This window comes from Muntiacus reevesi, chromosome 2 (assembly GCF_963930625.1).
Source record: "Muntiacus reevesi chromosome 2, mMunRee1.1, whole genome shotgun sequence".
In the NCBI taxonomy this organism is placed as follows: Eukaryota; Metazoa; Chordata; class Mammalia; order Artiodactyla; family Cervidae; genus Muntiacus; species Muntiacus reevesi.
Genome location: NC_089250.1, coordinates 141,089,787 through 141,115,190, shown reverse-complemented (window position 1 = coordinate 141,115,190; position 25,404 = coordinate 141,089,787). Strand labels below are relative to the sequence as shown.

General features: G+C 51.0%; 1 protein-coding gene across 1 annotated transcript in view; it reads left to right on the top strand.

The window, feature by feature from the left end:
• The window catches only part of SLIT1 (slit guidance ligand 1), a 163,912-nt gene that overhangs the window by 94,995 nt on the left and 43,513 nt on the right, over window positions 1-25,404 (top strand). Inside the window, exons 5-13 of the mRNA XM_065920057.1 lie at window positions 11,207-11,278; window positions 12,349-12,420; window positions 12,992-13,063; window positions 13,465-13,628; window positions 16,052-16,199; window positions 16,575-16,646; window positions 17,133-17,204; window positions 19,454-19,525; window positions 20,227-20,370. Of these exons, the coding sequence (XP_065776129.1) occupies window positions 11,207-11,278; window positions 12,349-12,420; window positions 12,992-13,063; window positions 13,465-13,628; window positions 16,052-16,199; window positions 16,575-16,646; window positions 17,133-17,204; window positions 19,454-19,525; window positions 20,227-20,370 (888 nt within the window). The remainder of the gene's footprint in view (window positions 1-11,206; window positions 11,279-12,348; window positions 12,421-12,991; window positions 13,064-13,464; window positions 13,629-16,051; window positions 16,200-16,574; window positions 16,647-17,132; window positions 17,205-19,453; window positions 19,526-20,226; window positions 20,371-25,404) is intronic.

The following is a 25,404-nucleotide window of genomic DNA, read 5'->3' as shown; positions in this document are numbered from 1 at the left end:
ATATGGTGAGAGGTTGTTGTTGTTTTTTAAATAGACTTTATATTTTAGAGCAATTTTAGGTCCAGATAAAAATTGAATAGAAAGCATGGAGTGTTCCCATATCTTCTCTACCCACATTCCCTTATCCCATGCCCTAACCTCTCCCACCATCCATATCAACACTAGAGTGGAAGGAGTATTGATTTCAGGAAGCTATTTTAAGGACTAAGTGAGATAATAATATATATAAAACATATAAAATACCAAATGCAGTGCCAGGCTTAATGCTCAGTATATGTAGTTATCATCATCAATAATAGTAAATGTGTATTAACCACAAGAACCAGTGATGATCATTAGGGTTCTAGGGATTAAAATGAGTGACTCTTGTGCAAGGATCTGGGGGTAGTTATTTGCAGCATGGCCAGACAATTTCTCAGCCCTTCTCTGTGCTTTGCTCTATGTCCAGGAAGTGAGAGGTCTTACTGCTGCAGAAGTGGAGCAGGATCTCCACTTCTGGAGAAGTGGGGTAGAAGCTTTACTTCTATCTAGAAGTAGCTTAGTGATGTGGACTGTGCTCAGCACATGCCTCTCCTGAGTCTTAAGAATGGATCCCTTGATCCTCATAACAGTTCTCTCCCGACCCTCTATGTGTATGCTATGAACCAGACTCTCTGTGGGCTTATGGAAAAAAAAAACTTTACTATACAAGGTTTCGTGTGTGGGCTAGGTAGAAGGTGCCTAGAAACCAAGGTATGTCTTTAGTCTTGATCAAAGGAATGGCCGCTGAGATGGTTCAGCACCACGGACAGCTCCCCAATCAGCCTCAGATCCTGGCTTGTCTGGGCTTTCTCACTCTTGCCACTTGCTGAACACACTTAGCCAATTAGACCTCTTCCTTGCCCTGTAACATGGCAAAGCTCTGTCTTTTTGCCTGTCTGGGAGGTAATTAAGGGTCTCCTGCCCTTGGGGCAGGAGAAGTGTATGTGGAGTGTATGTGGAGGGGAAGTGAGGGGCTGCAAATACTCTGGGGAGGCTGACCTTGTGCCATTCCAGTCCCCCAAGCTCCCCTTTTCTTATGAGAAACTCCTAAGGCCAAGACTGAGACAGAGCCTGGGCTACTGTGAAGGGGATAGAGAGATAGTGGGTGAGGTCTTGGGTAAAAGAAATGGGCCCCATTTCCCTTATGGACCAGGGGAGAGAAGACTGGGAATGTCCCAGGGCCTCAGTAATACCCTGTTGGCCTCCTTGGTAGACCACTGCTGCCATGGACGTCAATCAAACATCTGTTCTGGCATTAGCTACCCTGCTGCATTGGCTGGGCCCCCAAGTTCTCCCTGGGGAAGCTCAGACTAGCAACGTGATCACTTGCCCTGAGTGGAGGCCCCTCCTCAAGCACAGCTTAGATTCTGCTTGCCCAGTTCTGTGGTCCCTGTTCTTGGTTCTCTTTCCCCAAACCACACTGAGTCCTGCCTATACCTTTCCCAGGTCCTTATGAGGGAACAAACCAAAGAATATGCCCTCAGAGTCTAGGTAAATTTAACTGAGAAAAAAATGATATGAATGAAGGATGGCCTACATGCATGCATCCTTCAAAATATTCTAAAACCCACCCTGGCTCAAGGCCGGCCAGTGGAGGGCAGTGCATGGCGTGGGGCTGACTTGTCCACAGAATGACTTCTCCTGAGGTCTGGTTTCAGGCTGTGAGCCTGGACTGGCAGCCTATAACTAATTGCCCTGTGAAGCACATTGCTGTGTCAGAAGCAGACCAATTTACCAAATGTCATTTTGCTAAAAGCCAATTTGCCCAAAGCCAATTCACTGAATGGCCAATTTGTCAAATGACCAATTCATCAAAATGACTTACTTTCTTTAACTACTTGGTGTGAGTTGACTGGTTTGCGTTTTACATTTATGATGGTACTTTAAGGACTGATCCATTTGTCCCTGGCCACACTCCAGGTGTTTGAACTATGGTGAACGCCTCCTGAGTCTCTTCCTTTTACTGCAGGGAGCCAGGGCAGGGAAAACCCAATAGCCCCTGAAAGGCTTTTGTGAAGACAAATGGGAAACAACCCAACTAAAATGAAATTGGTAAAGGAAACAAAGAAATTTAGCAAACTGCCTTTTGGAGAACTGGCTGATCTGTGACTTGGCTTCTAGGCAAGTGACTCAGAAGGGGGCAATTTAATGTCCTCGAGCCTCCTTTGGGGATGCTGGTAAGTGTCCCGATTTTTTAATATTTGGCTGCTTCTTTATGGGGCTAGTACGAGGCTTTTATGCTTGATTTTAGAACCAGAAAAGGCCACACGTCTCCCAAGCTTGCTTTCATCTCTGGACTTGGCAAACTGTGCGAATAGTGATCTCCATGTCCTCCAAGTCTGGAGAAAGTCCAGGCCTGTGTATAACACACACAAAGGCGTGTGTACGGTGTGCTTCTCCCTGTCATTTGACATGTTTACTCATTTTAAAAAATAATTTTCTTTATTTATATTTTTGGCTGCGCTGGGTCTTCATTGCTGCACGGGTTTTTCTCTAGTTGTGGAGAGTGGGGGTTACTCTTTAGCTGTGCATGGGCGTCCATTGTGGTGGCTTCTCTTGCTATGGGGCACAGGATCTCGGGCACACAGGTTTCAGTAGTTGCAGCTCCTGGGCTCTAGAGTGCAGACGCAACAGTTGTGGTGCACAAGCATACTTGCTCCTGAGTTCCCACAAATTGGACACACTCACATAACCAACAGCAAACAGATCAAGAAGGAAAACATCATGAGCACCCAGAAGCCTCTTGTACCTCTTTCCAGTCATTAATCCCCCTGCATGGGGTAACCATGATCCTGCTCCCCACAGCATTAGACTCATTTTGCCTATTTTTGCACTTTATATGAAAGGCACATGTGGTATCTAATCCTCACTATAACCCGGCAAGAGGGAGCTGTGATGAACTCCCCTTACACACAAACAACCAGATTCAGAGAGGTTGAGTAACTTCCCAAAGGTCACACAGATAGTAAATGGTGAAACTTGGGATCAAACCCAGCTTTGGAATCTGGCTCCAAAGTTCATGTTCTTTCCCCTGTGTCTCAAATCTTTCTCCTGCTGAAGCCCCACCCTGTCTCTTTCCTCCTGCCTCACTGTCCCTTGTGCCTGGACTGGGAATCTGTGAAGTCATTGGTCCTAACTACTCAGAGATGTCTGGAACAAGCGCCCTATCTCCCCCAGTGCATCCCTGCTTAGAACTCAGCAACATGTCTGGGGCTTCCTGGGGGCTTGGTGTGTAGTGGTTGAGTGCGGGGAAGAATTAAGGGGGGCTCACGTTGTGCTGGCCATCTTCATTTGCCTGATTGCCATTACTGTGTCCTTGCCGTGGCAGCTGGGACCTATGCCCGCTGGTCTGTTTCCTGCTTGTCCTGGAGCCACTCACTCCTGAATGGGACTCTGACCTCTGAGCAGTTTTCCTTGGCAGGGCTCTGTGGTTGCTTTGTGGGGGGGTGTGCCTCTCCTCTGATATCTCTGTTGTGGGAATTGATTGCAATGATGCTTGGAAGCTGCATAACAAACAGCCCAGTTCACAGAAATGTTACCCAGGCTGGTTTTACAGCGCCATGATCCAGGGCTGTTTAATGTCTCCTGTTAATGAGGTTTCTGCAACGTTAACTCAGCGGGGCTGGAGGGAGGGAGGAGCTGGCCACAGGAGGATGTGTGACTTCGGGGTGGTATGGTGAGCATGAGAGGGAAAGTCTCTCTCCTGCCAGCAGTGCCTGGCACTGGTCACTCAGAGCCGCCCATTTCTTCTGCTGAGGCCCAGCCCCACCATCCATGGTGTCAGCCTCCAAACCCACCTACAGGAGTTTGGACATCAGGAGTTCCCTGGGAAAATATTGGGTGCTCGATGCTTTAACAAATCTTAAGGCTTTGCAGAGCATGTGTGAGCTTTAATTCCATGAATGTTATCAGCATCTGAGGAGGAGGAGGGGTGGAGAATGAGAAGGGATCAGAGCTGGACCACCCAGCAATTAGTAGGGGTCGTTTTGAAACCTTAGTGGCAACACAGTTGTCACCTACTGTGTGCCAGATAGTCTTCAGGATATGTTCATATGCCTTTGTCTATTTATCTTATAAGCTTATGTTACAGACCAGGAAATAGGTGCAGAGGGGCAGTCAGTTGATTCTGAGCTTACTTTTGAATCCAGTTTGCCTGACTCTCCCCTCAGACCAGCGACTGCCTGGCCAGCACTTCATCCTCCTCTCAGTGAGGCTTTTTTGGGGGACACGAGTTTAGCTAATGGCCCAGCCATTTATTCCAGCTGGCCTGACTCAGGCCCTCAGGGGAGCAGAGGAGAGGGGATCTGGGAAGCACAGGGATTAGGGGAACTGGCCACTCAGTGCAGCCGGGACCCTTAGGAGGAGGCCCAGGTAGCTCCCAGGTGGGATGGGGTGTCTTCCTTTGTTTTGACAACAGCAGAGGCGGTGGGGCCCAAGATCAAAGGAAACTAGGCTGAGGATGGCAGGGCCAGTTCCACCTTCATCCTACCAGCAGCAGCAGCGTGCCCTTTGATCCTACTCCCTGGTCTCTTCTGCGTTCTCCCCGCTTCCCTCAACCCAAACTTGACTTCTGGAGACAAAACAAATTCATCCATGTTGAGAATCAGCCCCGATAAGCTTTCAGTTTGCTCCTTCTAGGAGCACCTGAGATTTGAGTAACAACGTTCCAGTCCCTGCCTTGAGGCTGGAGTCAGGCAGGTGTCTGTCTATCTGTCTTTATCAGCAAATGTCTCTCAAGAACCTGCTTTCAATGTCACCTGGAGACAGGTGTGCACACATACCACATACCCACCAAGGGTAACTCTGGGGCACCTGAATGTTGTCCCTAGGCTGGGGAGACTGGATGGGGAGGGATAATTGCAGAATTAATTTCCCTCCTGGGTAAGAAGGGTAGGATTTGAGGGGAGACTTGAAGGACAGGCAGAGACAAAGGAGGGACCTGCCAGGTCCCAGGTGCACCTTAGGTGTGGTTGTGCACCTGCATCCCACGGGGGCACCATGAGCCTTTCCTCTGGAGTCCGCCTGCAGCAGGGACCCGGGGCGCCGAGCAGACCCCCGGGACTCTGTCTCCAGCCCCTTGCCTGAGTCCTGACCTGGAGCAGTGGCTCTTGACCTTCTCTAAGGAGTGGATTACTTCCTCTATGCTAATGCCCTCTTAGCAAGTGTCGCCCTGCCCCGACCTCAGCAGGGATGCAGGGAGGACAGTGGTACTCATGTCGTGGCTGCCACTACCCTACCGCTGGTGGGCGCCTCCTCTGTTTCCTGTGAAGGTGGGCAGTGGCATGCCACAGGTGACAGGTCAAAGGCTGCTCGTCCCTCTCTCTACCCAGTGGGGGTGTTTGTGTCCAAGCCTCCCCTAACCTGGCACCCCCAAAAGTAGGAGTTGTCACCTCTGTTCTATGAATGCCAGCTATGAAATGCTGGCAGGCAGAGGGGCTATGACCCCTAGCCTTTAGCCCCAGCTAGGATAGGAACCTCTGGTGGCTCAGACAATAAAGAATCTGCCTGCAATGCAGGAGACCTGGGTTCAATCCCTGGGTTGGGAAGATCCCCTGGAGAAGGGCACAGCTACCCACTCCAGTATTCTCACCTGGAAAATTCCAAGGACAGAGGAGCCTGGCAGGTTCTGAGGTCACACAGAGTTGGACATGATTGAGCATGCACGCACAGTATAGGGACAGTTTTAAACTTTCCCCTCAGTCAGAGGCAGCACGTTCAAACTTTCATATTCATGTGACTCACTGGGGGTCTGGCTAACATGCAGACGGTCCATCTTTCTGAATCTCCCAGGTGGCTCCTGCTGGTCCAGGTGCCAGAGACGTGGGTGCTGTCACCCGCCGAGGGGTCTCGGGTGGCACTTGCAGCAGCAGCAGCAGCCTGAGGGAAGCTGCCCCGAGCTGGGCCCACCCATGTGTCATTCCGTCCTCCTGACCTCTCGGGGAGGCTGATGCTTTTGGAAGTGGAGACCAAGGTGCTGGGAACTAACCGCAGGTCATGCCTGAGGTCACGCGGCAGGCTGGTGGCAGAGCCAGCCTCCAGCCTCAACCCTGCTCCCCGATTCCAAGTCCTAGAATTTTCAACCCTGACTCTCCCCACACCTCCAGCCCCAAGGCCCGTAAAGACAATTAGCAGTGCCAGTCGACTGCCAGCCTCAATCAAGAGTACCACACACACACAGCCTCAGTTACGCCCCATGGCCCCGTGATTATTCCCACTTTATGGAGGAGAAGACAGAGGCTCCAGGGGTTAGGACACTGGCGTGAGGTCCCTTAGTGGGTAGGTGCTCGGTCACCTTCGTCTGCTCCAAGGCTGAGGTCCTGAACCTGATAAAGGAGCCCCGTGCTAGGTGGCTTGGAGCAGTCAGGCTGCCCTGGTTTCCTCCGGGCTCCATATTGGGTGAGCTCAGGGTAACCAGTCAGACGAGAGGACAGGCCAGTTTTCCCAGAGACTCCACGCATCTTGACAGGCAGACCGAGCAGGCCTCGGGCTCTGCAGTGGGGCCGTCGGGGGGACAGGCAGGAACCCAGGCCAAGTCTGGCTTTGATTTCCTCAGAGGCCAGGCTGCCGGCAGGACCCAATCTAGTTAGAGCGTGAAGGGGGATTAGCAGTGAGAACATGGGGTCTCAACCTTGGCTTCCCAGCCCCCGCCTCCCCAGCCCTGGCGGAGGCTGGAGGGATTGGCAGGAGGAGAGCGGTAGGAGTGAGGGTTTCTGGGAGGGTACCTGAGCCAGGGTGTGGGTCTGCTGCCCCCTTCTCTTCAGGAGGAGGGGCCCAGCCCGGCTCCCTGGGGTGCCTGAGCCACGGTGTGGGCCTCCCTGAAGAGAAGGGACCCAGCTGGGCTCACTGGGGTGTCCCAGACTCCGGGAAGGTGCTATTAGCCACAGCCTGCCTCTCAGTGCCCCTCATCTTGGGGGGTGGGGTTCAGGCAGGGGATGCTTGCATCCTGAGTTCGAGACCCACCCCCTCCATGGACTCCAGGGATCCAGCTTCCCCTCCTCCTCTGGGTCCCACAAGAGTCACTCAGTCACCTTCCTCAGAGATTCCTCAACCCCTCTGCTTATGCAGCTGGGATCACCTCAGAGCCACGGAGGGTGGTGACCAGAGTTCTGTCACCACAGATGTGGGACAGGGCAGGTTGATTCTAACCCCAGTGGCCACAGGTGCTTCTCCAGCACAACTCCCCCACCCCAGACCTCTCCGTAGCTGGGTGTCAGGCAGAGAGGGGACAACCATACCCTGTATCCGGGAAGAGGTTTGGTCCCACAAGGTTGATACAGAACCAGCCGTCCTGCCCCAGGTCCCTGCTTTCCCCTCTCAGCCCCAAGGCCTGTCCTAACTCCTTGTTTAGTCAGGAAAATGCAGAGGGATTGCTGCAAGAGACTCACGGAGGGAACCACTTTATTCAGCTAAATGTTATTGAGCGCCTGCAGTGTACTATGTCTAGGGAGGGATACAACGGTCTGGAGCCAGAGATTGGAGGCTAAATCAAAAAAACCAAAAATCAATATTTTATTACATTCATTACACAAATATTTCATTATAAGCCTGGATTTGTGCTGAGAAGGAATATCTCAGGGGCCTTGGGAACCTGTAGCAGAGGGAGCTATGAAGGGAGATGTCTGTAGACTGAGACGTGAAGGATGAATAAGAGTTACTAGGGGGAGAGTGGAGGGAGAATAGTTTTGGCAGAGGGAAAGGAAGGGCAGAGGTCCTGTGGCAGAAGCGATCTGAGGGGACGGCAGCCTCAGTGCCTGTGACAGAGCACCCAGTGCCTGTCACATCAGATCCTACAAGCTAGGTGCCACTTCTTACCCCCATTTTGCAGATGAGAAAACCGAGGCCAGAGAGGTTAAGTGGCTCACCCAAGACAACATGATTTAAGTGAGTGAGACAGGGCTCCTTGACCTCGAGTCACCGTGGCGACACTCAGCTGTGGCTCTCAGCCAGTGACCTCTACGCCTTGGCCTCTGAGTGTGTGCTTCCTGGGAGCTTGTCAGAGATCTAGGACCTCATTCTTACCTGTAGACCGGTCCCTGGTCTGGTTGCTGCGTCCTTGCTCTGGTAATCTGACTCTTGCTGTCCGGCCTGGGCCGCCTTCTGAGCCGCTGTCTGCTCCGTGGCTGTGTGCGCTGGGCCTCCTGTGGCCAGGATCGGAACCCCAGCCGCTCCGGGTTCTGGTTTGTCCTCCCAGCTGCAGAGCACCCCCTCTTCCAGGATGGCCCGTCTCAGTATACAGCATCCTGCCCCGACACGCCCAGGGCCATGCGTGCACCTCACTTCAGGGTCTCTGATAAGGGCACCAAGAGAGGAGAATGGGAGCGACAACGACCACGTTTCAGGGAGAACAAGGAGGCTCTGGACCTGGGGAAACACGACGAGGAAAGTCGTAGGTGGGACCTTTGGAGTTTGCGTGCCAACGTGGTGAAAATGTAGATGAGGAGCTTTATTTCACAGAGGCTTGGGAAAGACAAGGTAGTTGTTGACCAGATAGGGGATCAGCTGGGGCAAAAAAGGAAAAGAGTTTTGGGTTTGCCAAATGGCTGAGCAGGCATCCAAGTCCAGGGATGGCTTCTGGCGCCCCCTAGTGACTAGTGAGAAAATTGGAAACAACAGAATCTTAGCAAAGGGTTGGGACAAAGCCAGCATTTCTTAAAAACTGCCAAATGGAGGGACTCTAACAGAAGCGTAAATACGTGAACTCTCTTAATCTTCTTCAAGGCCCTGTGGGGTAGATAGTTTAACTCTCATACTACAAATAGGGAAACTGAAGCTCTCAGCTGTGTAGCTTCCGGGGCCCTCGGGCAGAAGCAGGAGCTGCGTTTAGATCCTTCCATGGTAGAGTTTGGGGTCTCTGCTGTCAGCACCCTGCGTGTCCTCAACTCTCCAAGCCTCGGCTGTTTCCCTGTGGTCTAGACGTTAGCCTCTTCCAGGGTCTCAAATTCAGTTTCCTTTACTCTTTAATAGCATGAACACCATACCCACACCCTCACCTCGTTAAGTGGCACTTGATAGCCACTGGGGGCAGCATCTTTTCTCTATAAGCTTTGGTGCCCCAGAGCCATGTCTAAAAGGCCATCAGATCACACCCCTCTCTGGTGCAACTGTCACCTCCTCTGCTTGGCAAGGCTCTTTCCTTTCAACACCCTCCACCCACCCCCTCCTGCTCCCAGCTGTTCCCGGATCAAACCAGGCTCATGCCTCCTGCCTTTGACAGACTGTTCCTGTCCCTCCTGTCCCCACTTAGCTCCTGGTGCGCATCCTTACAGAACTGCTCTGCCCGAGTCATACTTTGATGCAATGCTACTCTAAGAAACACACATGAAACCCATTTATTATATGGATCTAACATTATTGATTAGGACACTCAGTCATTTTTTACAAAGACCCCTGGAGAAATTCTTGTCGCATCTTAGTGCCCAAAACAGCTATTACTCCTGAGAAATAGGTTCTTTTGAGTTTATACATGTATCGAGGATGCAATTAACTGACCAGTTTTCCCTTTACACATGGGCTCTCAGAAAGCTTCGCACCCACCCTCAGTCCCAGACCCGGCAGCTATATGGGTCATGTGATGTTGCATGCTCGGTGCATTGATTTGTCTTCTCTTTGCCCTACTTTTTACTTCTGCACTCTTGCTGTTTTATAAATCCCTATAAGTCACCTGCAAGCCTTTCTGGAACAAGGTTGGCCTAAATCAATACACTGATCAATACAAATTAAAAAACCTTCCTTGCAGGGCTGTAGTGAGGATTAAATGGAATAACAGTGGGGAGTTCAGCCCAGAGTTCCCTGCCAGACTTGGCTGAAGGGTGAATTGCTAGCTGGGACAGAGACAGGCAGGTTAGATGAAGCCAGACACAGCTGAAATGTAGTTATGGAGGAGAAAGAGGAGAGTCTGTGTTGCAGGCCTTCTTTCAAGGAGAGATTGAACAGGGACATGGGGTGTGATGGTGACAAAGCCCTTTGAGACCACAGGTGCTTGGGGTGGGTTAGGCAGTTGGGGGACAGGAGGAGCTGGGGTTTGGAGAGAAGGGAGCTCAGAGATGTCGGCTCACACCCTGTCTGGGGGGCAAAGTTTTAGGGGCAGCTGTTCCCCCACTTTGCACACAAGGAAACTAGGGCTCAGGAGGAAAAAGAGTAGACCCACAGATGCAAAGCCAGGAAGTGGGGAGATGGGATTTGAACCAGTCTTTCCAAGGTCAGGGCCCCGTGCACTCTGCTTTGGCGCTTCTGTTTCATTGTCTCAGCCAGAAAAACTCAGGCTAAGGGGAGTGGTTCCCACAGCTTAGGGAATTCCCAATGGGGAGCCCTGTGTGCTGTGTTCTCGGGGCTCAAGATAAACCCTGAGGCTCATGGGGTGAATGGCTGCAGTGAGGACTGAGAGAGGGAGGAGAGGCAAGTGGACAGGAACCTGAGGCCAAGTCTTGCCAGGGAGGGGAGGCTGGTTTGCAAAGTCCCCGCTGTGCCTCCTCCCTCACTTCAGGATGTTAATAACGGGGAGGTGATGAAGTCCTGGGTGGTCCCTGCCCTCCACGCCTCAGGGCTAGGATGCAATCCTGTGTTCCCTAGGTGGGCATGCTTAGTCCCCAGGGTGGGCCCAGGCTGAGCAGCAGCCCTGGCCCTGGCCGACCCTGAGACCACAGCACCTGGAGTCAGCTCCAGCCTGGAGTTCATGACCGAGGTGGGCTCCCTACTGCTGGGTAATCTGGGATCCAGCTGTGCCTTCTTCTGGCACCTCAGTTCCTGCTCAGTAAAACACACAGTGAGCTTTGAGAAGACTCGCTACAGATCTGGGGCAGCCGGGGGCTCTGTCAAGAGGCCCCTGCTCTTTCCTTTGCAGCCCTGGAGGAGGCCTCGGGGCCAAGCTGACCCCCGCGGATCTGGCGTAAAGCGTTGGGGGCTGGTGGAGCCGATCTCTGACCACTGCCCCAGGCTGCACCCTCCAGCTGCAAAACCTCTGCCCAGAGAAGGGGCAGTGGTGGGGGCCTGAGCTCCGACTCGTTCATTCATTCACTTGACAAATGTTTGCCAGTGATCTTTGTGTGCTGAGCACTGCCCCAGGTGCCAGGATGCAGCTCTGTCTGGTCCGGGTACCGTCTGGCTCGCTTGACCTCCCTGGCTCTTCAGAGTGCTCTGGAGAAAAGTTTCTGATTATTTTTTTCTCCCTCTGGCTTTGTTCTCACAGGGACCTAAGTGAGAACACCATCCAGGCCATCCCCAGAAAGGCTTTCCGTGGAGCTACAGATCTCAAAAATTTGTGAGTATAGGCCTGAGAGGGAAGGGGGCTTGGGGCTGCAGGGCGACCCCTCGCAGCATCCTGATGGGTCTTCCCGAGCCCTGTGGTCCAGGCAACCAGGGAGTCAGTCTGGGCTCTGAGATGGCTCTTGCCAGCATGGCCTTCTGGAACAATCTGGGGTGGGAGAAAGCATTTCAGCAGCCTTGGGGGACCCAGTTGAAAGGAGTGTCATCAACGGTGGGATTCTTGTTCCATTGAAATGAACAGTCTCCATGCCCTTGCCCTTCAGTGGGTGGGGAGAGCTGGGTTTGACTGTTTCCTTTTTCTTGGCAGGTCCAAATTGTATAAGCTGTTGCTAGTCAGTTAATTTCACCGAGCCTCTATATGTTGTTCTGCAAAACGGGGGCATCATATTTATGTCACAAGCTTGCTCTGAGTTTGAAATGAGATCTGGAAGTGAATACACTCTGTTGAATGCTGTGTAAATGTAATGGTTTATTTCTATTATTCATATTTATTCTAGTCCAAGCTTATATTCCAGCCCACCCCAGGTCTGACTGCCGTAGTGATGGCAAATGCCTGGCATGCTTATCACCTTTCTCCTACTCCCCGTTCCTGTAGTAGACATTGGTAATCGGTCACTGCATTCTTCCACAAGGAGCCCAGTCACAGCTTCAGTGTATCCTGGAAGCAGCACTCCGGGTAGCTTCCTCGAGTCGGTCTCATTTGGCCCTCAGGCTGAAATCTGTTTGCCAGCTCTGGCTGCGCGGCTCCTATGGTAGACTCTCATTTTACAGCTTCCAGCACCCTCTAGGTGGTCTGTAAAGTGGAGGGGTACCTGCTCCCCAGGAGATGTGCAAGGTTGGGCAGAGGAATATAATATAACTCTTGCTTATACTTACTGTTTTAAAAATAAGAAAGACTTTAAGCTTTTTATTAACGATTACCAATTGGATCACTGTGTGTATACTGGACAAATGATTGGGGTCAGGCCTCTGTGTTTGGAACTAGTGGAGCGCTGGGTGGAATGCTGGGTCATCCCTGCTATAGGTAACGTGCCATCCTCTCTACCGTGTTCCTTTGCTTCACAGACAGCTGGATAAGAACCAGATTGGCTGCATTGAGGAAGGAGCTTTCCGGGCTCTGCGGGGCTTGGAGGTGCTGTAAGTAAAGCCTAGGAAGGGAGGCGAAGGCAAGAGAGCCAAGCTGACCCAGGCCTCAGGGACCCAGCAGCTGCACGAAAGGCGAGGGAACCTGGGAGGTGGGCTCTGGGTCCAGGACTTGCTGCCCGAGGACAGAAGGTCTCGTGCTCATGGGATCCTGCCTGTGGCAGCATGACCCGGGCTTAAACTGCTTGTGATGAAGCCCCAGCGTGAGTGGCTGTGTCTCTCCGGAGTTTCTAACACACGAGGCTGGAGTGCCCCCTCTTCCTCGCTCTGTCTGCGAGAGCCCCACGCTTTCTTCCAAGCCAGCCAGAGCCTGCACCCAACCTCCCCTCCTGGCACCCCGTCCCCTGTCCTACCAGCCTCAGAGTCTATGGCACAGCTGTCTCTTCGTCATTGTCCCAGCTCAGGGTTTCCCCCTGAGGGTGGCTCTCTGGCATAGCCCCCGGGTCCAGCCCAGCTGGGCCCTCTCGGGTGGACTGTGGGTGCCCTGTGAGAGAGAAGCCAGGTCCCCCCGCTTCCTGCACAGCTTCCTGCTGGATGCTAAGTGACCTTGGTTCCCCCCACTCAGGACCCTGAACAACAACAACATCACCACCATCCCGGTGTCCAGCTTCAACCACATGCCCAAGCTGCGGACCTTGTGAGTCAGCCCGAGGCGCCGAGAGCACAGCGCCCAGTTGGGAAGGTCTTGGGGCTCGGGGTGGGGTGGGGAGAGCTCGGCCTCCTCTGCGACCCCAGAGGTCACCCCAGGGCGGGGGCTGGGTGGGGCTGGGGGAGGGGGAGTGATCTAGAAGGGAAGGACGGTGAATGCCTTTTGTGTTTGATGTTTCCCTTGGACAGCAGATAATTTGTTTTTGTGTCTGAAGGTGAGTTAAGTGATTCGAGGGGAGGGTGTCTGTGAGCTCAGTGAGCGCGTGACGAGTGGAGTGCCAGGGGCTCGACCCCCTACCCTGCTGAGCGGAGGGGCTCCGCCCCAGTGCTTCCAGGGGCTGGGGGCCCAGGTGGGTTGTGAGCCTCCCTGTCCCCGCCCATCCCCTGCAGCCGCCTGCACTCCAACCACCTGTTCTGTGACTGCCGCCTGGCCTGGCTCTCCCAGTGGCTGAGGCAACGGCCAACCGTCGGGCTCTTCACCCAGTGCTCGGGCCCTGCTGGCCTGCGTGGCCTCAACGTGGCCGAGGTCCAGAAGAGTGAGTTCAGCTGCTCAGGTGGGTGCCGGCCCTGCCGCGGCTCTCGGATCCCCATCGCCTGCCCATCCTGCCCACATCCTCCTGCCCGTGGCCTCCTGTCACCACGCATTCACATCTGGGCCACCAAGACCCCTGTCCTCATCCGTGGATGCCTCTTGGACCACACACCATCTCCTACGCTCACCCGCTCTCTCCTGTCCAGACTCGTTGCCTCCTGTCCTCAATCACCTCCGCCTCCTGCCTCAGCCCTTACCTCCTGCTCTCTCACATTGCCTTTGTCTCTACGCATCACCTCTTGCCTCCACTGCATTTCCCCTCTGGTCCCCTACCCTCAGTTCTTTCCTGTTGCCTACCCGTTGTCCCTCTGCCCCGTCCCTTCTACTCAATGCCGCCCTTTTGCTTCTACCTAATGCTGCCAGCCCATTCCTCCCTCCCCTCCCCTCCAGCCCCTCAACTCCCACCCCTCACTTCCTCCACTCCTTGCCCCCTCCTATTCCCACCTCTCCCTTCCCTCACTGGGCTACCTTGAAAAGTCATTGAATTGGGCCTTCTAGCCTTGGTTCCAGAGAAGGCAATGGCACCCCACTCTAGTACTCTTGCCTGGAAAATCCTATGGACGGAGGCACCTGGTGGGCTGCAGTCCATGGGGTCGCTAAGAGTAGGACATGATTGAGTGACTTCACTTTCAGTTGTCACTTTCATGAATTGGAGAAGGAAATGGCAACCCACTCCAGTGTTCTTGCCTGGAGAATCCCAGGGACGGGGGAGCCTGGTGGGCTGCCGTCTATGGGGTCACACAGAGTCGGACACGACTGAAGCGACTTAGCAGCAGCAGCAGCAGCCTTGGTTTGAGGCGAGACAGACTCCAGAGCCTGTACCTCCATCCTCCACCTGGGACCCTGTGAGGGCCTCCTTTCCGGTCACCCTACCTCCTGTCTGGTCCTTCCAGTCTCCACACTGCAGCCAGAAAAATCTAAAGGGACTGACAAATCTAGACTGGTTGCTGTTGCTTCGTCCTCACCTGGCCTCCGGTGCTCCTGGTAGAGTCCAAGCTGGCCTCCAGCTCGTCAAGGCTGGGCCGGGTCATCTCTGCCTCCACTACCTAGTGGCTTCCCCACTCTTCCATCCCAGTGGGCTCATCTCCGCCCTTCCCGGGAGCAGGTGCCTCCCGCTTGGCCTTCTGGCAGGCTGGTCCCCTGCTGGGTACACCGTCCCTGCCTTGCCGCCCCCGCCTGGTACTCACCCTGCAGAGCCCCAGATGGGACTTCCCATGGACTGGTTGCAAGGTCCATGAGCACATGGGCACATGTGCCGTATTCTCTGGTCATTTCTTAGCACTTTGCTCACACTTGACACAGAGATAGATGCTCAGGGAATGTTCGCTGAGTAAGTGACCAGCTCACAGATTCATGACAGAGGATCAGATGCTGCCCATTCCTCCCGAGCCTGTGGACCCAAGCCCACCAGTCACACAGAGGTTGGCTTCCTCTCCTCAGCATGAAGCTGGGGATGGGGTGGGGTGGCTGTCTCCTCCTCCTCAGCGCTGGTGCCCCTGTACTCAGGGCTGCCGTGTGTGTGAGACACGACCCTACAGCTCCGGGCTGGGGGTGTGCGTGTGTTAGGCAAAACACAGGACTGAGAATAGCCAAGCAGTTTCCGTCATGATATTCCAAAGTTGGAGATCACCCGCATGTCCACCAGCAAGAGATTGAATTAGCCAGTGATGACAGAGTCATACAATAGACTATGACTCAGCAATGAAAACGAAAAAACTGTGTACTCATACAATACAATGGGCCAATCTCAAAAATTTTACCTTGAGTGAAAAGAAACCAGATGTAAGACAGCCTACAGTCTGGTTTCGCTCAGGTCCACAGCCAAGCAGAACAAATCTTTGGTGAGAGATCTCAGAACACTGGCTACCTCGGGGAAGGAGCATGAGGGAAACTTCTTAAGTGATAGAAATATTCCATGTTGAGGGGATGATCCTGTGACTGTATCCATATGTGGGAATTGGATCAGCTCTACACTTAAGACGGTACACTTGGTATAAGTGATACATCAGTATTAAAAGACATGGGCCCTTCATCAGACACTGGGCTTCACCCTGAATGCACCTCTCATTAGTGGTGTCACTTCCACAGATTAATATCAAGGACTCCATTTTCTCACCTGGAAAGTGGCCACAATGATATCATGCTTTGTGCAGTAGGAGTCAATGAGATGTTACATGCACAACCCTTATCACAACATGTGGCACAGCGTATGCACGGGATAAATACAGTCCTTCTTATATTCAAGCCAGAAGTGTCCAGTGACTTGGACTAGAACCCAGAGCTTCAGAACTGAGGCTAGGATTTCTTAGTGTGCAATTCACATTTTCGTGCAGCACAGTTAGGTTCAGATTCAAGTTCAGCAAACATCGGACGCTGTTTCCGCAGGCCAGGGGGAGGCGGGGCGCGTACCCTCCTGCACCCTCTCCTCCGGCTCCTGTCCGGCCATGTGCGCCTGCAGCAACGGCATTGTGGACTGTCGTGGCAAAGGCCTGACCGCCATCCCTGCCAACCTGCCCGAGACCATGACAGAGATGTGAGTACAGGCAGGGCCGGCCAGGCTCTGATGGTCCAGGGAGGAGCCAGAGCGGGCCCTACCCCACGGCCCCTCTACACTTTGCCTCAGTTGGGCTGAGCTCTCTGCCCAAGGCTGGCACTCTGGAAGGTTGGGGAGGGGTGTCCCTCTGTGGTCCATCTGTCCAGCCCGGCTGGGCCAGTCTGCCAGAATTGGTTTCTTAGTATTAACATCATACATGAGCCCCGTTCAGTCATGCCAGCTTGGGATAATGGCACTCAAAACCAGTTCCTTTTCTCTGCCTGTGATGGCTCTCCTACTCCAGATGAGGATGGGAGCAAGGACTGATGGGGTGGAGCGACCTGCCCTTGACCTTCTTCTGTGTTCTTTCTGCAGCCGCCTGGAGCTCAACGGGATCAAGTCCATCCCCCCAGGGGCCTTCTCTCCCTACAGAAAGCTGCGGAGGATGTGAGTGCCTTCTGCTGTTTCCTGGGGGTCAGCATGGGGCAGAGCCCGGACCAAGCATGCCAGTGCCCTGGGAAAGGTGCTGACTCTGCCTCCCATGGCTATGCCTAGGGCCAAGCCATCACCTGGCTTTCCTCCCAGGCTCATCTGTGACGTGGGGATGGTGGTGGGGCCACCTCCTTGAAGGGTTGTCATGAGGCCTAAAGAGGATGCTGAGTCCGAGTCTGGCACATGACCAGAACTGACTGTCATCTTCCCATTTCAGCTTGGGCACCAATAGGAGCAATTGAGGCTGTGAGGGGTGTGTGTAGGGGATAGCTGGGTTGCCCCCCTGTGCATAGTCTTTGGATGGATAGGAGAACTGGCCCTTCTCTTTCCTGATTTCAAAGAAACCTCTGCCCTCCTATGGTATCTGGGAGGCAGGGGGCAGGCAGGGCTCAGGGGCCATTGAGGGATTCAGCCACTCTCTCTCCTCTGCTCACCTTGCAGAGACTTGAGCAACAACCAGATCTCGGAGATTGCGCCTGATGCCTTCCAGGGCCTCCGGTCCCTGAACTCACTGTGAGTAGCAGTGCCAAGTCTCTGCAGTGGTCCGTGGCATCGCCCCAGGGCACCTCTGGTGGGTGTGAGAGAAGGAACATGTCGCCACCCACCCAGCCTCAGTGGGTCTCCCTCTGGCTGCAGTGCCCAGGGTTGTTGTGCTCAGCTTTCCCTTCCTCTTTGTGGACCCTCTGCAGCTGGGAGGGGGAGGAGGGAATCAAGGGCTGAGTGCATGGCAAAGCTAGGCGGAGCTGCTGCCCCTGGCCACAGTGACGCTCTTGCTTTAGCAGTGGGGATTTTCCCAGCATTCTCTGTGGCAGTCATCTGGCTCAGTCCAGCCTTCGTGTTGGCCCTGCCTCCACACAGAGACCCAGTACTCTGTTCTCCTAAGCATTCCCTGGGTTAGGGAATGGCAGCAACCAACAGCTCTAGTTGTGAAATCTGCCACAGCTTATAACTTTTGTCTCAGACATGCTCTGATCTTAGGCTGTGGTGGATGATGGTGAAGACCGTGTTTCCTGCCTACCTGCTCCCTAACCCTGTCCAGTATTTCCCTTCCCTCAACAGTTTATTGGGGACCCATCAATCTACAAAACACTGTGTGGCATCGAAAATTAGTCTAGGAAATGTTGCTTCATCTCTCTTTTTCCAAGAACTCTTGCTTGCACTCCCAGATTCACCAAGCCTCTCACTCTCTGAGGTCCCATGGTGCATTGTCTCCAGCGAGTGAACTCAGGGTACCCTATAGTGAAGCAAGCTCCCTGTTGATGGAGGCTATTCATCACTCTTGGAAATGAGTGGGGATGAGTTCCTTGGCAGCACTGGACACATGCTTGGCATTGATTTGGGGCCTGGGAAGTGGAACAGAATGGAACTCCCTCCAGGGTACTACAGGAGGCTGTCAGCTCAGTGCCTTCCACGTGCACCCTCTTCTCTTGGAATAGAATTCAAGGTAGTGGGTGGGGCCACTGTGAATCGCAGAAAGTTGTGCAGTGCGCAACCTGCACAGCTGTCCTTGACAGCCTAGTGATGGGTCACTATCACTGGCCGAGGAGATCAGATCCTGAAGATGGCCGCTAAAATGCAGAGTCTTTTTCAGAAAAGTGAATAAATCTCCTAAATTGGAACATGACATTAACCCATCCAAGTGGGTTCCTATCACGCCTCCTCACCATATAGGAACTTTCATGCTGAGGTCATGCAAAAAGACCCCTTTGATAATGTCCTCCTTGCAGGCCCTGACCTGGTCTCCCTGCCTCAACTCCCACCCATTCCACTCCCCACACAGCAGTTGGAGGGATCTTTCCAGATCAGATCATGTCTCAGAGTCCTCCTGGTGCTGGCTGGCTGAGATTCAAGCTACTGTCCACTTTGTTTCCTGCACCCAAACCATAGTGAAGCTGTCTGCTTGGGCTAGCCTGGAACCTACTTAGCTCCCACTGTGCCCTCCTCCAAGAGAGATCTCAAAGAGAGAGCACACTGTTTTTACTCAGATGGAGTGTTTCCAGGAGTGGCTGGAGGGGTGGGGGTGAGGTGCAGCTTGTGAAATTGGAGCGAAATACAACCCCCACTCCAGGTCTCCATGACACTTCCAACGTCTGTCTGACCCCATTCCTGCCTGCATGTCTTTTTTGAACATTTGCATTTTTTTCTGATTATATGTATATTTCATGTTCCATGAAGGAAATTTTGTAAATTCTAAAGCATAAAACAACCCGCTTGCAATCCTGCCACCAGATCAAAGTCCAGCTGACACTTTGGTCTATTTCCTTCTTGTGATAATGTTTTATCTGAGCTGGAAAGTGTCGCTTGACCTGCTGGAGCTTATACCATATGTGCTGTCTGGGATCCCAGTTTTTGCCTGTAATTCTTTGAAAAGATGATTTTTCCTGCCCTTGGGATTTTCTTCTCTCTGAACAATCTCCTTTCGGATCCCTAAGCAGGTTAATTCCCCATGAGCTTCCCCGGAAGGGCCCTTTTGCAGGCTTCCATGGGATCCGTGCTTGAGGGCAGAGAGTGAGTGAGGGGGTGCTCTCGAAGTGGTGGGGGTCATGACTGCCTCTAGCCTATAGGTTACCTTTGCGCTAATTGGGGACCATGACCCCGTCCCAGTGCACTTTACTGCCATCTACTGGCTGCTGTTAGAACAAGCCTACACCGGTGGGACCAGCAGTGTGAAAGGCTTGGGGATGGTACCATCGTGTGGGCAGGGCTTGGAGAGCTGTGCGGGGCAGTCCTCTAACTCTCCCTTTCCACTGCCTTCTTTCCAGGGTCCTCTATGGGAACAAGATCACAGACCTCCCCCGGGGCGTGTTTGGAGGCCTGTTCACCCTACAGCTCCTGTAAGGACCTGAATGCCAGTGACCTTGGGTGGGACCCATAGAGGGGGGCAGTATTCCTCCAGCCTCTTAGCCTGGCCCTTCAGCCTCTTTGGGGTGTGGGACTCACTGGAGGCAAGGAGCTTGGGGGATGGCAGACCTGGCAGGGCTGTGAGGGGCCAGAGAGGTGGATTCAGAGCTGATTGCAGGATGCCTGAGTGGAGAGGTCCATGAGATGCAGCCTTTGTTCCTGAATGCTCACTGCAGCTGGGGATGGAGTTGTCTTCTGCGGGGGACACCCAGGCCCAGGCCAGGCTCTTTGAACCTGAGCGTTCAGGCAAGCTTCTCTCCCAGGACCCGAGAAGCACACAAGTCAGACACTCCCTCTCAGCTGCCTGGGAAACCCAGCAGAAGGGGAGGCAGAGGATCCCCCAAATTGGGAGGTGGCCTGGCCACTGTTGCTCATGGCTGTCCCAGAATCCCACGGGGCAGGCACCTCTAGCAGTCCCTTGAAAGAGAGACCCATGTGGGCTAAATGGTCCCTGTGCACAGAGAAGGCAGCCGGAGTTCTCAGCTCCTCTGCATGGAGCGGACATCCAGAGAGCAGATCCCCTGTGCCTGATCCTGTGGACTCCTTCCTGACGTAACACGTGGTCGGTGCCTAGGAAGGAGCCTGAGACGTGATGCGCCCACTTCTCTCACCACCTGCCTGGCTCTGCCCACAGGCTCCTGAATGCCAACAAGATCAACTGCATCCGGCTCGACGCCTTCCAGGATCTGCAGAACCTCTCACTGCTCTCGCTGTATGACAACAAGATCCAGAGTCTCGCTAAGGGCACCTTCACCTCCCTGCGGGCCATCCAGACCCTGTGAGTGCGCTCTTGCCCCTCCCACACCCCAGCAGGTGGACCTCGGGAAGATAACCGCCTCTAGGTATAGGCAGGTGTCTAGTGGAGTCAGATTCTGGCTTAGACAACCCTGGATTCAAATTCCAGCTATGGCTCTTGGCTGTGTGGCCCTAAGCAAATTAGTTAGCTTCTCTGGGGCTCAGTTTACTCATTCATAAAATGAGAACTTCATCTTCACAGGGTTGTTATGAGATTAAAAGAGATGTTTGTAAAGAGCTTAGCTTACTGCAAATGCTTCTTAAACGCTGGCTACAATTTTTATTATTATTACTACCCGTTGATCCTAAGACATGCATTGTCTCCACAGTAATAGCTGTGGAACTGGATTGCATGTTATACTTGATGGCTTATTTAATTGGCAGCATTTTGTTCTTTCTTGATGATACGTAAAATATTAATATTAGTGCATCTTGCAATTGATCATGTCTTAAGTGAAAGACAGTGGCAGCAGTGATAATTATAAATTAAAATTAGAGAGCAGTAATCCGAGGAGTTTGCTTTAGTCTTTTATTATAGAAAATTAAAAGCATTTAAAAGGAGCACAGCAGACCTCTCAGTGCTTGTCTGCCAGCTTTAACTCACAGCCAGTCAATCTTGCTTCATCTCTATGTGCCTCCTTTCATGTCTCCCAGACATCATTTATCATCAACACAGAATTCATACATATTTATAAAAAGCAAGAACTCTAAAAACACACAACACTCTTGTTATATCTAAAAATACAACAGTTCTTTAAAATCATCAACTATCTAATTTAATGTTCAAATTTCCAAATGTCTCCTACATATCATACAATTTTAAAAATAATTTGTTTGAGTCAGGATGTAAATAAGGCCTCTGCATGCCCCGTTGGTGGAAAGGTAAATTGGTATGTTCGTGGTGGAGAACAGTATGGAGGTGTCTCAAAAAGCTAAAAATAGAACTACCATATAACTCAGCAGTTCGACTCTGGGTATATATCCAAAAGAACCAAAAACACTAATGCAATACATTACAACCCAATGTTCATAGTAGCACTATTTATAACAGCCAAGATATGGAGCAACCGAAGTGTCTAAGAATACATCGATGGCTAAAGAAGACATGATCTAAACATACAGTGGAATACTACTCAGCCACAAAAAAGAGTGAAATTTTACTCTTTGCAGCAACACAGGTGGACTTAAAGGGCATTATGCCAAGTGATAAGTCAGACAGAGACAAATGTTGTATGATATCACTTACATGTGGAAACTAAAGAATACGACACATTAGTGGTTATAATGAACAAGAAGCAGGCTCACAGACACAGAGATCAAACATGGTTACCAGTGGGGGAAGAGGGGAGGGGAAGCACGGGGAAGGGGAGAGGGAGGTACAAACTAAGGATGCCAACACAGGGAATATAGCCAATACTTTGTAGTAACTGTACGTGGAAAGTAACATTTAAGAACTATATAAAAATAAAATTTTAAATAAAGAGCATTTTAAAGTCCTCTCCCTCATAATAAATGAATAAGGTCTATGTGATATAATTGACTGATATTTGTTGGTGTACCACTTAAATTGTTTTTAACCTGTAGCTATCCTCTCCATCTCATTTTCCCTTGCACTTTTATTTTTTGAAGACACTGCTTTTCTGGATTTGTAGAGTTCCCCACAGTCTGGATTTGCTGACTTCATCCCCTGTGGTATAGTTTCACGTGTTCCTCTGTTCTATGTCCTGTAAATAGAAATTTTCTTCTAGGAACTTGCATCAGGCTCAGGCGTTTTTTCTTTTTCTGGCAAGATGACCTCATAGTATTGTGTACTTTCATCAGGAGGCTCACGATATTTGATTTTCTTTCTTTTTTAGTAAACACTGCCGCTGATTTCAGTGCCTAGACCCACTCCTTTATTAGGGGTCCTGAAGTGGTGATATGGTAATTTTAACATTCTCCATTTGATAATGCTGGTGCAGTTATGCCTTTACAAGAAGTCCTTATCTTTTAGCTTCTATACAGGGAAACTTCTACGATTTGGTTAGATTCAAGCACTACATTCCACATCTTTAGTTGTGAGCCTGCAGCTTGACTTGACATGCTGACCCATGGTTCCTTGATGTGTGCCTGATAGGCATTTATTAATATTACCAGGGCCCTTGTTGTCACTGTCACCCCCACCACTGTTTACCCACTGGGCAGTGCTCTTCAACAGCTAAGATCCGCACGGGGGCTGGGAAATAGATCAAGTAGAAGGCACAGCTCCTGCTCCCTGGGGACCCTGCATGTCAGCAGGGATGTCAGCCACGAAGACAAACTCATTAGAGCCCAGGCACCCGCCTGCAGCCCATTCCTGCTAATTAACTTATGTATAGGCAGGGAGAGGGAAGGAACACCATGAGGAAATCTTGCCAAGCAAGTGAAATTAGAGGTCACAGAGAGACATGGGCAAGATGGGTTATTTTACAAAGCTGGCAGAACATCCGAGACCAATGCAGTAGGAGATTTCAGGGCTGGGGACACACAAGCAGGAAAGGCTTGCAGATGGGGAATGGGGCTGAGGATCTCCTGTGAAGTGCTGCCTCACTTTCAAGGTGGAAGGCTTTCATCAAATAGATTGTGCTCATGGGGAGTGGATTCTGTTTGTGTCCATTTACCTGGCTGGATTTCAAGAGCACTTCTGCCCTCCTGGGCACCATACCTGAGATCTTGGCCACTGCCATGAAGGCGACAGTAGGGCACAGAGTTGGAGCAGGGTGTTAGAAGAGGAAGGTTTCCCATAGGTAGAGGTGGTAGTAGTATTAATATTGATAGCATTACTGATAATTAGTCACTGTTTATTAATCACCCCTGGCCACTATTCTTTGTATTATCTTAACACAATAACCTATGGAGTAGGTACTGTCCTCCCTGCCTTACTTCTAAGAAACTGAGGCAGAGATAGACCGACCTGAGGTCACCTAACATCTAGCAGAGCAGGCATTTGTCTTTGGGTATCTCTTCACCAGCACTGAGAAATTAGGTAGCTTGCCCCCAAATTGTGCTTCTTCCCTGAGAATGTGTGTGTTAGTCTCTCCATCATGTCTGACTCTTTGTGACCCCAAGGACTGTAGCCCCCAGCCTCCTCTGTCCATGGAATTCTCTAGGCAAGAATACTGGAGCGGGTAGCCATTCTGTCCTCCAGAGGATCTTCCCAACCCAGGGATCGAACCCGCATCTCCTGCATTGCAAGCAGATTCTTTACCGTCTCATTATTAAAGGCTGTAAAACAAAACTGAACTTCCATGAACAACGATTACATATTAAAAACTGAAGTACAGTTCAGAACAAGAGTGAAAGAAATGCAAACCCAAGGTACAATCAGATAGCCTTGGATAGTTAAACCCTTGGCTGAGTCTTATGTCAGAACCAAACAGATTTAAACAAATCTTGCTTGATTTGTCGATAGCTCTGATATCTGTGGCTGAGGGCCCTGTGTCACAGTATTGATTTTGTAGTTTTACTTGCCCCAAGAGATTAAAAAAAAATTTTTTTTTAAAGCTTGGATGAGGCATAACTTACATACCATAAAATTCACCTGTTCTGGGTGTACAATCCAATGATTTTATAGTAAATTTACAGTTGTTCAACTATCACTACAATTCAATTTTAGAACATTTCCATTACCCCCCAAAATCCCTTGTGCCCATTTGCAATCAATTCCTATTTCCAGCCCATCCCCAGGCAATCACTAATCTAATTTCTGTCTCATAGATTTGCCTTTTCTGGATAGTTCACAAAAATGGACTCATATGATATATCATCTTTTGTGATTGAATTCTTTTGCTTAGCATAATGTTTTTGAGGTTCCTTCATATTCTAAGCATGTATCAGTACTTGTTCCTTTTTACTGCCAAATAATTTTCCATTTATGCACATTCTGTTTTTCCTTCCCAGTTGATGGACATCTGGATCATTTCCACTTTGGGGCCTTTATGAACAATGCTGCTGTGAATATTTGCTCACACATCTTTGTGAGGACAGAGGGTTTCATTTCTCTTGGAATTTCTGGATGACGTGGGAAATTTATTTTTAACTTTTGAAGAAACTGCCACTGTTTTACAAAGTGGCTATACATATTTTACATTTCCACCAGCAATGTTATGAAGGTTCCCATTTCTCTACATCCTTGCCCACACTTGGTGTTGATTTTCTTTATGATTATAGCTGTCCGAGTAGGTGTGAAATGGTAGTTCATTGTGGGTTTAATTTGACTAATGATATTGAGTGTCTGCCCCAGAGATTTTTAGTTGTGACATCTTAATGCATAATCCAAGAAAGAGACCAGGAATCGGTTTTCCCCTCTATCTTCTACTTGCAGAAATGTCCATGAAAAGAACTGTTGGGCAGCTTGTGCAACCTATTCCTGGGTGTGCCTTAACAAGATTGTTTTTCCCAAACGTACTTTTATCCTCTTGAGCATTTTCTTTCCCCAGTTGCCCTCTCTTTACACCTGCTAAAAATTCAACTTTATGTCAAATACTTAGCTTTATACAGAAGACACTTCCCTTGGTGGGTGTTTGGATTTTTATAGGCTGCTTTTGACACAAATAGCCTGTCTTTAAAAAAGTATGTGTTCTACTCTGCACCCCTTGGACATTTTTAATTCGTGCCTGAATAACATAATTTAGTTGATTTTTTTTTGTTTGTTTTTTGTTTTGTTTTGTTTTTAGTTGATTTTAAACAGCATTTTCTGCCAAGATTGTGATAGAGGCAAGCAATTCTTTCAGGTAGAGGCTGGGTACTAAGGCACAGACAGATGTGACGGGCAGCAGGAACAATCCCAGAGTAACCCCCGAATCCTAGTGTATTTCAGATTGACTACAAATTCTGCCCTGGGGAGTCAGCAAACACATCTTCCCTGCATAAACTGGCAGTTCAAATCAGGAAACAAACTTATCCAGCAGACGGCAGAAGGGGTGGGAGGGGTCTGGCGCATCTGGTGGAGCTGGCAGGAGCTGAGACTCAGGTAGGAAAGGGGGGTGGGCACTGCAAA